Source organism: Macrotis lagotis, chromosome 3, assembly GCF_037893015.1.
Source record: "Macrotis lagotis isolate mMagLag1 chromosome 3, bilby.v1.9.chrom.fasta, whole genome shotgun sequence".
NCBI lineage: Eukaryota > Metazoa > Chordata > Mammalia > Peramelemorphia > Peramelidae > Macrotis > Macrotis lagotis.
Window position 1 is genome coordinate 194,955,056 of NC_133660.1, and position 14,890 is coordinate 194,969,945.

Below are 14,890 nucleotides of genomic sequence, written 5' to 3' on the forward strand. Positions count from 1 at the left end.
GATGAAGAAGAAGGATTTAAAAGGAGTAAGAGATGAAATTTTAAGAAGAGATAGTAACCTGTAAGAGAAGAATGTCGTTTCTTTTTTTTTCTTTTTTTGTTTTAGGTTTTTTGCAAGGCAATGGGGTCAAGTGGCTTGCCCAAGGCCACACGGCTAGGTAATTATTAAGTGTCTGAGGCCGGATCTGAACTCAGGTACTCCTGACTCTAGGGCCAGTGCTCTATCCACTGCGTCACCTAGCTGCCCCAATGTCAAGTTTCTAATTGAGAAAGTGAAATACATGTTGATAATGGTAAACTCCAGAGTGTGACTGTCCCCATGTGTGACTGAGGTGGAATAAAGGATTGAGATTTAAGTGGCTAAGCAACACTAATGCCAGCACCCTCTTAATTCAGATTCATTGTTGGAATGGGATAAAACACTTGGCAGTCACTGAACATTTAACAAAGGAATAATTTACTTTGCCCTAATCAGCAAGACTTTGCAACAAGTATGCCTATGTTCTCCAGATACATGCCTATCATCTCCATCTTGACATTTATCTGGTCAGTAAATCATCAGAGTATGGTGCTTTGTGTGACCTCAGGCACCCATGACTATGTGTGGCTAGGACTTTTTATGTATCCAGGTCTCAGTGAGTACTACTAGATGGAAGGGGTATGAGGGGAAAAGGTCTAAGATGAATGAAGTTTATTCACTATATAACAGGAGTTCCAGAGGGCATAGTGGAAAAGATGGGAGAGAAATGAGGTAGGGTTGAGGAATAAAAGAATGGGAGATGGAGATAGATAATAGTTTGATTCACAAGAACTTCAGTTGATTAAAATGGGGATAGGTCAAAAAATAAGAGGTGGAAGATTGTCAGTCATAGCAATAATAGTGAGTGGAAGATAAATGATAGAACTCACAGCTTCCAAAAGTTGTTGCAAGAGTGTTGGGTTGCTCTGAAGCTCAAATGAGACAGTATATTGTAAATCATTTTGCAAATCTTGAAACATTATATAAATAGTAGCTTCTTTTGTTGTTGTTTTTATCCATTTTATGCATGAGAAAACTGAGGCCCAAAAAATAAAGTGACCTACTCAGAGTAATAATTAAACAAGCCTGGATTTGAGCTTAGGTTCACTGACTGTAAATCTAGAAATAGTCCTTCTACTTACCTTTTTACATACTTTCATAGCTATCTCATTAATTCTTCCAGGAACCCTGGGATATAGGTAGGGCAAGTATGTTCATCGTCATTTTATAGAGAAATTCAGAGGGATTAAATGACTTTTCCAGATTATCTCCTAGACAGTGATGGAGCTAAGATTCATTTTTCAGGACTCTTCTGCCTTAATTAAAGCTTTTTTCCCATAGTTCCACACTGCCTTTTCATAGAACTCCATGATGAGGTAGACATTTATGGCTGGCAGGCTTGTATTTTTCTTGTACTTCTGTTGTTCTTCAGGGTCAGTTAACTATACCATATTTCTATCTTTAAGTCCTAAATGAAAAATAAATTAAATTGTTCAGTCCAAATAGCCAATTGGTTGTATAATTTTAAAAGCAAAATTAATTATTTGTTTTTCTCCTTTTCCGTAATAGGAGGGAAGGACACTATAACTTTCAATGATTCCACTCTTCCAGTCATACAGAGGTCAAGGTCCCCATTGCTGAAATTCATAGATCAGCGAGAAGAAAACAAAAAAGATGGTGAGTACACACTGATTTCTACCTTCTCTAAACTCCTCTTGTAACTTGTGGACTGTACCACTCATCTTGGTTATATATTACCTTATGAAACCCCAAAGGCTTCATGTGTATAAAATACTGGGAAATAATGGGATTGTAGTCAGGAGTAGAAGATAAACAGCACTTTTCTGCTCTGGTTCTCTTCTTATATCTTTGACTGATCCTTCTGTTTCTTCTTTTTAGTTAGTTTTTGCAAGGCAATGGGGTTAAGTGGCTTGCCCAAGGCCACACAGCTAGGTAATTATTAAGTATCTGAGGTCAGATTTGAATGCAGGTACTCCTAACTCCAGGGCCGGTGCTCTATCCACTGCGCAACCTGGCCAACCCCCTTCTGTTTCTTCTATTGGATCTCTCCCCCCTTTAAAATTTCTCTCTTCAGCTTTCTGCTTACTTTTTTGTCTCAAAGATCCCATTTGCTCCTATAACTTTGTTTCTCCCTGATATGGATACTATATTTCTATCTCAAATCTTTCTGCCAGCTTGTATCCCTTCATTTCTTATCTTTTGGACATTTCTAACTGGGTATCCCACTTGGCCCATCAGATAGCCTTTTAAACTTCCATTTGCATATCTCTCCCCAAGATCTAGATTTTCTCTAAGACTTTCTTCTTTTGTCTTTAGTACCAGCTCACCATTCTCAAAGTCACTTCCCTATTACAAAGCTCTGATCTAATTTGCCATATCTTATAACTTCCAACCTTCCTGTTTAGATTAATTTTCTTTAGTAGAAATGCCCTCTGTCTCCTCTTCCTGAAATCTTCCCTTCTCTGAATGTCTTCAGTCCAAACATTACCTCCTCCACAAAATCTTTCTTATTTACCCTCGTTAGAAATGATCACCTTCTTAAATTCCTACTTATATGGCTTTAATTTTCTTCAGCCTTATAGTATAACTATTTGTTTAAGGTGGCAGCAACAACAATAACAATAACGCATGTAATGTAAAGTTTACACAGGGCATTCCTCACAACTGCATAAGGTTGAAAGAACAAATGTAATTTATCCCCATGTGAGAAAACTGAGTCCAAGAGAGGCCAAATAATTTTCTCACAACTAGTATGTGAGATCTAAGACTCAAACCTTATTGGCCTGATTCTAAGGTCCAAGTCTCTTACCATCAAACCATACTGCCATCACATAGTACTTATATATAAAATGCATGTAATAAATATCGACTGGATGGATGGATGGATGGATGAATGGATGGATGGATGGATGATCTGGAATATTTTCAAGGATATAGTATAGATCTTACCTTTTGTATCTTCCAGAATACACACTATGGGAGACCTAGTAGAGGCCCTCAATAAATACTTATTGAATTAAATCAAGTGTCTTGGACAAAATGGAAAGTATTCTGGATCCTCACTTAGCCTCCTAATTTTAGTCCTGGTAAATTGTTCCAAAAGCATTAAGTTTGTGAGGCACAATATTGAGACATAAAAATTTGATTTACTCAGTCATAAAAAGAATGAGTTAGTTCATCTCCTTGCACATAGTTTAAAAAAAAAGTTATTCATTGTGGATTTGTAAGTGTGTGTGTGTGTGTGTGTGTGTGTGTGTGTGTGTGTGTGTGTGTGTGTGTGAGAGAGAGAGAGAGAGAGAGAGAGAGAGAGAGAGAGAGAGAGTATTGTATGACAGAAAGGAAGAGCATGGAAAACAGAATATTGAGCAAATCATCTAACAGTTATGGTCCTTTGTTTTCGTATCTATAGAATGAGGGATGTCTTTTAGTTCTAAGTCTTTGAAGCCATGTGTGGCTGAGGATCTAGGAAAAAAAGGTTACCTAATTACAGACCAGGGAATTTCAGAGTTGGGTTCTCATTGTCCTACTCTTCCTCTCACTCTCTATCCTTGTTTGGCCTGGGATTTGAAGGATAGGCCTGACCAATAGAGCTGTCATAAGAGGACAGACCCCACGTACCTGGAAAATGCTAAACTGAATTTCTCACCTAGTCTCTCACGTTTTTTGTAAGGGCTATTTCTGTGCTTAGAATGCACTCACCCTTCACCTTTGTCTCACAGATTTCCTCATTTTTTCCAAAGACACAAATCAAGAATCAACTGCTAGTACCCTTCCCTTCCTGACTACCTTCTATTTGTTTTATATATATATATATATATATATATATATATATATATATATATATATATATATACATACATATATATACATATATATGTATATATATATGTATCCTGTAAATACTTTTTAAATAAATATATATTGTCCCTCCTAATACACTCTGAAAGCTCCTTCAGAGCAGGGATTATTTCATTTTATTGTCTTTTGTCACTCTTTTATCTTGTCCTCCAGGCTAGACCATAGTGCCTGATGCTTAGTAGGTGCTTAATTAGTGCTTATTGATTACTGGGTTGATGTGTTTTTAGAGCAGCATCCATCTTCAGTTTCAAGAGCTGCCTCCTCTCTTTTTGTCCTCTTCCTCAGTCAGAGGCTTTGAGATGGGGCTTCGGAAGCTGAAATGTAAAAGCTGAGTGCCTGGCATTATTTTCACAAGGGAGGCTTAAGTAATCATCTGATTCCAAATGAGAGCTTCTAAAGCTCCATCATTAGCCCTCATTGTTCCAGAACCCATCTATTGTGGCTGGTCATGGTAACAAGCACACTGTTCTGTCAGCTTTCAGCGGCAGTTGTGTGTGTGATTAAATGAAACCCAAAGCAAATCGCACCCATTTGGTGGACAAAGTCCAACAAAGACCAGTAAACAAAAGAGAATAACCATCCCTTTCTGGTCACTGAAAAGAATGGGCAATCCAGATCCTAGCATGCTGAGTGCTTTTGCCTCTGGGGTTGTCAGAGCATGAGGCTCATTTTTCCTTTTCACTTTCTATGGTTTAGTTTCTTTATAATACTTGATTGTATCATCATTAGTTGTATTAGTATTATGTGTATTATTATTAATAATTATTAAGGATAGTCATTCCCTGCATTATTGCTAACAATACATAGAATAATTACTATTATTAATGATAATGTGTTTTTCCATTGTTGGCCAGCTTAGAAATTCTCTTCCATGGAAGCCGCAATGATTTGTGCTTTTTTTAAACAAAAAAAAGAAAGAAAGGAAAAATACCAAAGCTTAAGAAGGACCAAGTTTCCAAAGTTACTGAATTATTAGACAGTTTTACTGCTGTCTGCAAATAAGCCAGGCTGCTTTACTGTATCTCAGTCACTGTAAAATTTCCAGTGCCTTTCCTTTTGTCTTACCTAGATGAAAACTTGAAAACACATCTTGGGGATTTCTACAATGACAAAAAAAGGGTCTGAAATTGTCTTTATGTAAACCTCCCATTTTTGTCCAGGATTGACCCCTTGATCAGGGGTTAACACTGGGATCATGAGGTTTTTGGGAACCCTCTCCTTGGATTATGCAGAGGTGATATGGAAGACTGACCTGTTATCAAAATAAAGGGATCCAAAGACGAGGTTGGGCTGGGTGTTCATTCCCCAAGAATGACTTTCTTTTGACCTCCTTTTAGGACTGCAGCACTTCCCAGAAAGAAAAATTGTTCTACATGGCAATCTCAAGGGCTTGCCATTTTAAAGAGATTCATCCTACTCAATATAGAGGAAAGCAAGTCTGGAAAGATGGCACCAGGAGAACAGCAGGGACCAAAGGGCCTAAGTGTAATTTAGACCACCCTCTCTCAGATGTAAATTAAGAAGCGAAGATTAATCTGACACACAGTAAAAACATACTGTAAACGGTTTAGGGGTTAGGCTTTAACTTGTAAGGTTAATTAATTTTTCCAGGGCACTGGGATATACTATTAAGTGTCCTGGAAGAAGTAATTTCAGAAGAGTAATTTCCAGGAGGAGTTTATTCACCTCACGTTAGTGAAAAGTTTAACCTCAGAAAGTCCCATAATTTACTCCCTGCAAATGAAGCTGCCCAAATGGTACTCAAACTCTCTCACTTCCCCCCAAAGTCACTGTTTTCTTTGGCTAACAGCAGTGTCATTAAAAGATTTTTTTTCCATATGTGAAAAATAATTAAGTGGAGGTCCCCATTTCCCCCAAATCTGACACATATAAAATCTTATTGTGGTTTATAATCAGTGTTCTTTTCCTATTGACACACACTTCCATATATATATGTATATATACATATATACATATATATATACATATATATATATTCATACATTCATCTTCATTTCAAAGAGATCTTATTTTAAGAGTGAACTTACATTCAAGTCATTTGAGCACATGACTCCACTTCTCCACTGCCATAGGTGAATTTTTGTACAAGATAGGGTTCAATGCTTTCTCCTACAACTGCATTGCCAGAAATTTCATAGAAGCAACTTGGGATTTTTCACTGGATAGATGGCCCTAAGTCAGTATAAAGTCCTGAATTACAAAAGAGGAAGAATATTTGGAATAATCATTACTGTGGAGGTTTCATGGTCCCATTCTTCACAAAAAGCTTTCATTGGGATATAAAAAGCCTTCTACCAATAAGTAAGTTGAAATTCACTCCCAGGTTGAACCCTGTTTTTTCAATTCAGTTCAACAAATATTTGTGAAGTACCTACAAAGTGCAAAGCATTGGGGAAACAAAAAGGGAAAAGTGACTGAATCCAAGTTTTCTTAGAAGGTGGGGTGATACTAACATGATACAAGGCTGAATATGATGGGGCAAAAGAGAGATTTAAGCAAAGTGCTCTAGGAAGAAAATCACCTTTAGAAAGCAACATAGACTTATGTAGTTGCAAGGTACTTCTGGGGACAGCTAGTCCATTTTCTTCATTTTATGGAGTAGCAAACACAGGGCTCTCAGATAATTAAATGACTTGCCCAGGTTCACATAAAGACAATTTGAAACCCTTTCTTTTGTCATTGTAGAAATCCCCAAGATGTATTTCAAGTCCTTATCTAGGATAGGACAAATGGAAAAGCACTAGAAATTGCATAGATTATGAAATAATTCTCAATGTCCAATCTGAACTTTGATTTCAAACCCAAAGACTCTTTTTATTGTATCCTGCTATCTTGAATAATTTCAGTGTGATTCATTTTTTTTTTATTATTGTTTGAATGTTTCATTACAGTCTTCTGGGTTTTTGTTTGTTTGTTTTACAACTCAGTCCCATTCCACTAACCCCTTGATTTGTCAAAGGGAAACAATTAAGTATAATCAACTAGTACAGCAATAGCATTTGACTACTTGAGCAATGTTTCATTCCTGTAATCCACCACTTGTTTATATGCAAGAAAGAGGCTTATTTCATCATTGGTCGTCTTGATCCAAGTTGGCTGTCATGTTTAATCATAATTTTCATGTTTTTAGTGTTAGTTTCATTTATATTGTTGCAAATCATTCTCCTTACTCTATATTCTTTTCTCTCTATTTGTTCATATAACTCTTTCAATATTTCTCTGATTTTTTTTCATTTTCATTATCATCCATGGAATAGAACCTGCCTCAGAGTCAGGAAAACTGAGTTTAGGTACTGCTTTTAACACATACTGAACACATTGAATCATGTCCTGCCTCTGATAGCCTTCATGAGTAGAAGGAACTTCCTTACCTGGGAATTATTTATATCATTGAAATCACTATTCCTGTCTTGATCCAATACCTATTTCCCATATTTTGGAGCAATGACATTCTATTAGAGTCATATGCTGAAATTTATTTACCATTTTCCACTTGATGAATCTCTGCTTTGTTTCTAGTTTTTTTCCATTTAAAGAAATATTTATTACATCAAACTATAACAAGAAGAAATAATAATATGGCTCCTGATGAGAAGTTTTCTGTCTAGTGGAAAAACCTTATTTGGGGAAGATAGGGGGAAGCTTCTGGGGTAAGTAGGAAAGAATAGTAGACAAGTATATGTATATATATATATATATATATATATACATATACATATACATATACATATACATATATGGGAAGCTGTAATAGAAAATGATTAAAGATATAGGAGATTCATGAGAGATTCAATAAGAGAGTATCTCAATGGATTGGGAAATTTGGAATTTCAGAGCTAAAAAGGGAGATATCTTGATGTCATGTGAAAAGTTCTGAATTTAGAACCTTAGGGTTAGAAAAGACACAAAAATCCATCTGACCTCATTTTACAGAAAGGGAAACTGAGATCCAAAGATGCTAATCACCACACTTCAGAAAACAAATCATAGGACCATAGATCTGGAGCCAGAAGCAACATCAGATACCATTGATTCCAATTCCCACATTTTACAAATGAGAAAACTGAGGCTGACAATGATTAAGTGACTTGTCCAAGTTCATACAGATAGTATATATGAGAAGTGGGATTCAAACCCAGGTTTTCTATTTCCAGGACCAGTGTCTCTCTATCTTACTAGGTCACTTTATAAGTCACTATCCAAATGGGCACTACAAGCCAGGTTTTCTGATTCTAAATTCTCCATTTCTCTTGCTCCAACACTACACTGCTGTCCAAAAGTAATGTGCATTTGTAACTAAAATAACCAAGATATAGGTTCAAATCTTGGCTCAACTATTTTATACATAAATAGCTTTGGGGAATGCAACTTGCTTCTCTGGTCCTCATCTGTAAAACAAGGATCAGATAATTACTTTCCAGCTCAAAACAGGATCATTAATTATAAGCTGGAAGGACCTTGGTATGAATGCCTCATTTTGCAGATGAAGAAACTGAAACCCAGAACAGTAAGAGAAACTGCCCAAAATTGACCAAGTAGTAATAAATTCAGGTCCCTATGACCTTAGAGATCTAGTGAGCTCCCATTTTTCAAACCAGAAGCCAGAGAGGGGGAAGGACTTGCCCTTGACCATAGTTCCTTCTAGGATCCTTCCCCTGATTTCCTTGCTCTTGATGTCAGCTAGATTCAACTGTTTGAGATCGAGATGAAATTAGCCCTAGACATTAGTTTAGGGGCAAAATTCCACAAAATCTTTGTCCTCAATTTAGAAGTTTAATCAGGATGAGTGGGAAGCCTGGAGATAAGACACTGAATAGAATTATGGGCAGATGCTTAAATGCTTCCTTTCTTCTATTAATAACTCAGGATCTCTAATCACTGAAGCATTTTCTCCCCCTTAAATGCCAGTCTTCTCTTTAGCTTGGATGTCCTACGTTCTATGCCCTCACATCCCTGTTTTTTCTTTTCAAAGGTCCTATGACAGGAGACTAGATTTAAAAAAAAAATCACACAGTAGAGACAAATCTAAAAGCATGTGTGGGGAGAAATAAAAATTTATTTTTCTTCCAACAGTTTGATGCTGTCCTACTTCTGTTTTCAGGGGAGCAGAAGCAAAGAGATGAAAGTTCTTCTATTACTGTGGCATTGACAGCTCCTGAGGAGGCTGCAACCCAGCTCTCTGACAATTCCCCAGCCAAACCCAAGTACGGGAACCAACGCAAGCACTTTCATCCCTCATTACCCCAGTTACCTTCTGAGGAAGAAGAAATAAACAGGCTTGGAAGTGAAATAATTAAACTGACAGAGGAACAGGCAGCTGAAGAACTGGAAGGGACCAGAAAAGGGAGTTCCCAAGAGGAACCAAGAAAAGGGACAGGCCCATCCCAGATCAGAGGGACTTCCAAGATAGAGTCTCCTTTGTCCAGCCCTGATCCCTTTGGTTCCAGTGAGTCCTTGGGTTTGGGGAAGGAACAAACCACCGAAGGCTATGAACTGGAAGAGGAGAAAGATATCCCAGAAGGGAGCTGCTCAGGCATTGTGAAGACATGAAGGATAAAGGATTTGGAAATTGTAACACATGGAAGACACCAGGGACGACAAGAATTAAGCCACAGAACAACACATTAGAATTAACTCTCTCCTCAAATGCTCCCAAGTCTGGTACTCTGAAAATCCTCTGATCCTGTTGCAAACTGTAGGTATTTTGATGACAGTACAACTTGATTTATTAAATGCAGGTCCTCAATCTTCTCACCGTCATCTCTTACTACTGAAGATGTACTGCTATGAACATGGGCAGGCGCTGAAAATAGTGTGCACCATATGGCTGGTTTTTCCCATCCGTCTTTGTGTCGGCATTTGTTTTATTAGAGATAAGATGTTTTTCTATTAACGTTTAATGTTGTCGATCAAAATTATGGGAAGAGCTTGAAACTGATGGCCTTTTTAATCAGGTCCCCAGTATTTGTAATGATTAAGGCTGTTGGAAAGAGAGACATAATTGAGCATAATGGGTCCGAAGGGCCCACAGTGACACTTTGTCATGTCAAGGCCTTGTTGGGTCTCTTCCACATGGATGCTATTGGCACGGTGCCTATAGCATTGTGTCACAGCTGGGGATGGTGGGTGGAGAGGGGGCCTCGGCAGGCTTGGAGGGTTTGTTTTCCAATTCTGAATTCATACCCCTCATTTGGGTGCTATATTATTGGGTAAATAATAAGTTTGCCAACTTAGACATTGGTTGGTTCACTTATAGTCCCAGGAAGGAAGCAAGAAAATCACAATACAGGGAAGTAAGGTCAAAAATAGAACCAAGGAAAAATGATGCTCACCTTTTTAACTTCCCCATCTGTGTAATATTCTCATTCTTTTTGTTTCATCTGATTTGTTGAGGAAAGATAAGAGTAAAGCTGTGTGATTATGGGACAAATCACTTAACTTTTTTTTAATTTGTAAAATGGGATGGGCAGGTGCAGTGTCCTCTAAAATTCCTTCTAGCTCTAAATCTATGATCCTAGGATTCTACTTAGGACTCAGCGACCCATGCAGCTGTGAAAATCAAACCCTGGGATAAAGTTTATTCTCTCTGGGAAGCCCCTGGATGTGAAGAGATAGCATCTGTTCCCAGTATACTGGGAAACAGGCCACCCATTCAAACAATGGAATTCCCCATGTCCTCGGGTCAGTTCATTTCCCCCAGGAAGCTGAAAGTTCATCTGAAAACCAGTCAGGCCCCTGGGAACCTCTTAAGAGACTTGGATGAACAAGAGAGGCTCCTTAAGTGTATGTTTATTTTCTTCTTAACTATCCTAAAAAGAAAACATACAGATTATGTTTTGGTGGCAGCAATGAAAGCCATAGATATGTGGATGTGGTGTCAGTTGTCTTCCTGCCTCTGCCTTTGCAGAGTGACAAAGAGGACTGACTTCAGGTCCCAGATCCACTTCTTAGATATGTGACATGGGCAAGTTATGGCAATGCTCATACAGACACAGAACTACTGGGAGATATGTGCCATACCCATCTTAAAGCACAATAGAGATGGTCATTTATCATTTTTTCCTCACCTCCTCACACTTATTGGCAGTGACACTTGAGACAGGGTTAAACCACAGGGTTTTTTTTTTACCCTATCCCTTGAGACATAGGGTTTGTTTGTTTGTTGTTAGGGTTTTTTTTGGGGGGGGGAACCATATTGGGAGTGCTAGTTAGTAAGAAGACACTGGTCCAGTAAGGGAATGAGAGTGGAAAGAGATATAACAACATTGTGCTCAGTGACTCCTTACCTTCAATCCTGCCAGTCCAGGGATTACTGACCTCTGCAATACTGCCACTGGAGAGGAGAGCTATCCCATCCATGCACACACACAGGCCTCTGCCTCACCCACTGGGCCCCAATCCACACAACTTCCTGGGGAGCAAATTTGCCTTTGCAGCTGCAAAGCCTGCATGGGCCAACAGCCACAGAGGTAATTTTCCTGCTGGACCCGGCCTTAACTGCCTGCAAATGTTCAGCTCTCCCAAGTAGTCACTTTAAAGGCAGTGAAGGAAAGCAGAGCCAAAATTAATAAAAATAATAATAAAAAGAAAAATCTCTCCTAGCCCAAGCTCCAGTTTTGATACACAGTCTGCCAGGTGCACATCTTTACAATCCATTTATAAACTCCTGGATAACAGAGTTTATAATCTACTCCAGCACATTGCACCAGTCAGGGAAATAGAGAGGAATTCCGAGATGAGAAGCCCTGAGTGACAAACAAGCTAAAGAAGGATGCTGCATATCACATTGACCTTGGCAGCACTGGGACCATGCCCTGCTGGACATGTTGCCATGACAACCTCATGTATCCTTCTCCCCTATCTATCCCCAACTTGCTCTTCTTATTCCTGGACAATAAAGAGAAAGGTTAGAACTTGCCTCCACTTGGGCTTTTTTTTTCCCCTCTTTTAAACTCTTATTCTAAAACCATGCTATGCTGCTCTATTGGATCCACCCTGTGTATCACTCTTGGCTGAAAAGTCAAAATAGTGTGAGTTTCTTAATTATTGATGTTTGATTTTGTTTTGTTTTTTAAATAAAAGGTGCCACTACTTGGTCTTAGCTCCCAGCTGCATCCTAACATGCCCACTCTTGTCAAATAGGTTACCCTGGCCATGTGTGGATCACTTCCTGTCTTTTCAGGATTGTCTAGGCAGAATATAGAAAAGGGTCTAGATGGAGAGATGCAGCTGAAACAGGGGTTTCTCCCCTTTGCTGTAACTGCGCAGCGTTTAGGCTCTGATCTCTACATGCAAGCATATATAAATGAGAGTTTCTGGTTCTTTAATGAAGGCCTGAGAAAATAGATCCTTTCCATATGTTTTTAAGAAAGCACTTTTTTCATTCCCCCCCCCAGAACCATTCCCATGCCATCCTTCCTTCCCCACCAAATTCTTCCCTACCTCTAGCAAGTATTCCCTGAGGCTTTCTCTAGCCAGGAGGCACCTAGTAGCATTCAGCTCAATCGCAGCCAAGTAGTATTAGATGCCTTTTCCCAGAGCTTGCCTTAGGCAAGATTGTGAGGGAGTGACGTTTGCTTTTCCACTCTTCCCTACTCTTCAGGTGTCCAATGAAAACCCCATTTTCCAAAGTCCTTGGGGGGGGGGGGGGAATAGCTGATAGCAATCATTTACACTTTAGTATGAAGGTAATGCACAGTGTTCCCTAAAAGTGGAGAGGAAAGCATTATTCAAAAAATTTCAAGTATCACTAAGGAAGTAGGGATGATGCTCTCTGTGTGCACATTTTGAGGAAGTAGTTATTTTCTTTTCCATATCAATCCAAAGCCAGCTAGCGAGCTTTCTTTTTTTTTTCTTTTTTCTTCTTTTCCTTTTTTTGGCAAGGAAGTGGGGTTAAATGACTTGCTCAGGGTCACACAGCTAGGTCCTTATTAAGTGTCTGAGGTCACATTTGAACTCAGGTCCTCCTGACTCCAGTGTTGGTGCTCTATCCACTGTGCCATCTAGTTGCTCCTCTAGTTAGCTTTCTTAACTGACTGGGGGGCTCTCCACTAAGTTTTATTCTTCTCCTCACTGGGATTTTGACTTGAGGTCTCTCTGATATTTCTTTCTTTTTTTTTTTACAGACAACTTTTTATTGCTACCAGAAGGCTTTCATAAATTTCTTAAAATCATAAAATTGAATTGATAGGTCAGGAAAAAGAAAGGAATGACTGCATAAGTTTGGCGATCCATTGCTCTATTTTGTATTATTGTTGTGAGGGTGGGGACCAGACTTCCCCTCCAGAACGATAGCTATTTGAGCAAGATTTATTTCTGCTTTGCTTCGGAGCCCTGCCTAGTCAGCTTTTCCTACCCTCTTTTCCGTTCTTGAACATGAGACAGTTCCAGTTAGAGAGCTCAATGGCCAGCTGAAAGACAGAGGCAACATTTTGAGAATCCCCACACTCACAACACTTTTAGGTACAAGCAAATTTCTAGGTTCTTTTCAATCCTGTTACCAGGTTATAAAGCACAGAATTTCTGGACAAAGACAGTTCCAAAGATGGGGGGTGGGGAGTAGATGTAAGAGACCAGTAGTGAATCTAATTAAAAATGAGAGAGAAGGGAAAAAAAAACGAAAAGGTCCCCTCTTGCAATGTTACAACTGATTCAAGAAAAAAGACAAAATCTTAGAACAGCATGAAGGCAATTTAAAATGATAGATTTAGATGCACTGCCTTATTTTTCTTATCACTTCTTTCCTAAATGAGAGGTTTTTGATGCACAGGACAGTTTGCAGAATACTGAAAAGTTTGACTTTCCCTGATCTGTATGAATGCAGGAATATATTTTGGGATCTGAGCAGAGACCAATGATAACCTATTAAATTTAAAAACAATTGGCCTTTCAAAAAAATTGGCTGCTGTTTTGTTTTATTTAAAGAAAAGAAGTTCTATTTATTTGCAGACTTTGCTTTATTGGATTCTCTAATCACCATGCATCATAACTATATTTTTTGTTACCTGGAATAAAAATGGGGTAATTTTCCTGGTATAGATGATTGTCTTTATTATGTGCGTCATTCTCCCTCTCCACCCTCACTACAGACTGAGCATTACTTCCAGCATATTGTAGCAATTTATCAGTTGCAATCTGTCACCTAAAATTATTTGATCATATGGTAGGCATGAAAAATATGGAGAATGTAAAGATTTTATGCATTCAGTTGAAATGCTTCAGATCTAAAATCAGATGGTTTATTTCCTGAAGTCTTTTTACCCCTTTTCATGTTGACCAAAACACTAGCTGATTTTCTCTATTTTCTTCTGCATATAGGCACTTCTGTATATACGCACTGAAAAGCTGCATGAGGAAAAAATTCACTGCAATTCGGAGAAAAGCTTATTCCGAGCATCTAAAGATAGCTTTTCTAATTATTGTCTACATTGTGTTTAAACTGTGCAAACTTGAACATTATTCTCACTTTACCAGCTGTGTCTAGGTAGAGTCATTACATCAAATGCTTCTAATTTTACAAAAAAGAAATCAAAACAAGTGTGTGTTTAAATCCCACTGACAAATGCAAACCCTATGAGTCAAATAGGCAAACTGATTAGCAAGCTGGCTGCAAAGCCAAAACGGCTAATATCCTTAGATGAACAAAATGGATCTGAGAGAAGAGAGGAAAAAAAACCCAGCTTCCTAAGGCCAAATGGGATCTAACGGGCAGGCTTAGTGGTGCCTAACAGAGCCCAGCTGCCTCTTCATATCCTGCTCATATATTATATTTATATATACACCATATATATATATACATATATGTGCATTTATATAAATGTGTGCACATGTACATATATATAGGTATGGATATAGATACACCACCACCATATTTGACCTAATGGAAAGGGAGCAGCTATCTAGCATTTCTTAGGTCCAAGAAGAAAGCTGAAATAGGGACATATTGAGGGTATCTCTTCTTTATTTTAGGGGT

General features: G+C 38.4%; 1 protein-coding gene across 1 annotated transcript in view; it reads left to right on the forward strand.

Annotated features, from left to right (window-relative positions):
• CCDC149 (coiled-coil domain containing 149) overlaps nt 1-14,673 on the forward strand; it is a 150,730-nt gene extending 136,057 nt beyond the window's left edge. The window contains exons 11-12 of the mRNA XM_074229693.1: nt 1,588-1,695; nt 9,020-14,673. Of these exons, the coding sequence (XP_074085794.1) occupies nt 1,588-1,695; nt 9,020-9,468 (557 nt within the window). The 3' untranslated portion in view covers nt 9,469-14,673. The remainder of the gene's footprint in view (nt 1-1,587; nt 1,696-9,019) is intronic.
• The last annotated feature ends 217 nt before the right edge of the window (nt 14,674-14,890 follow it).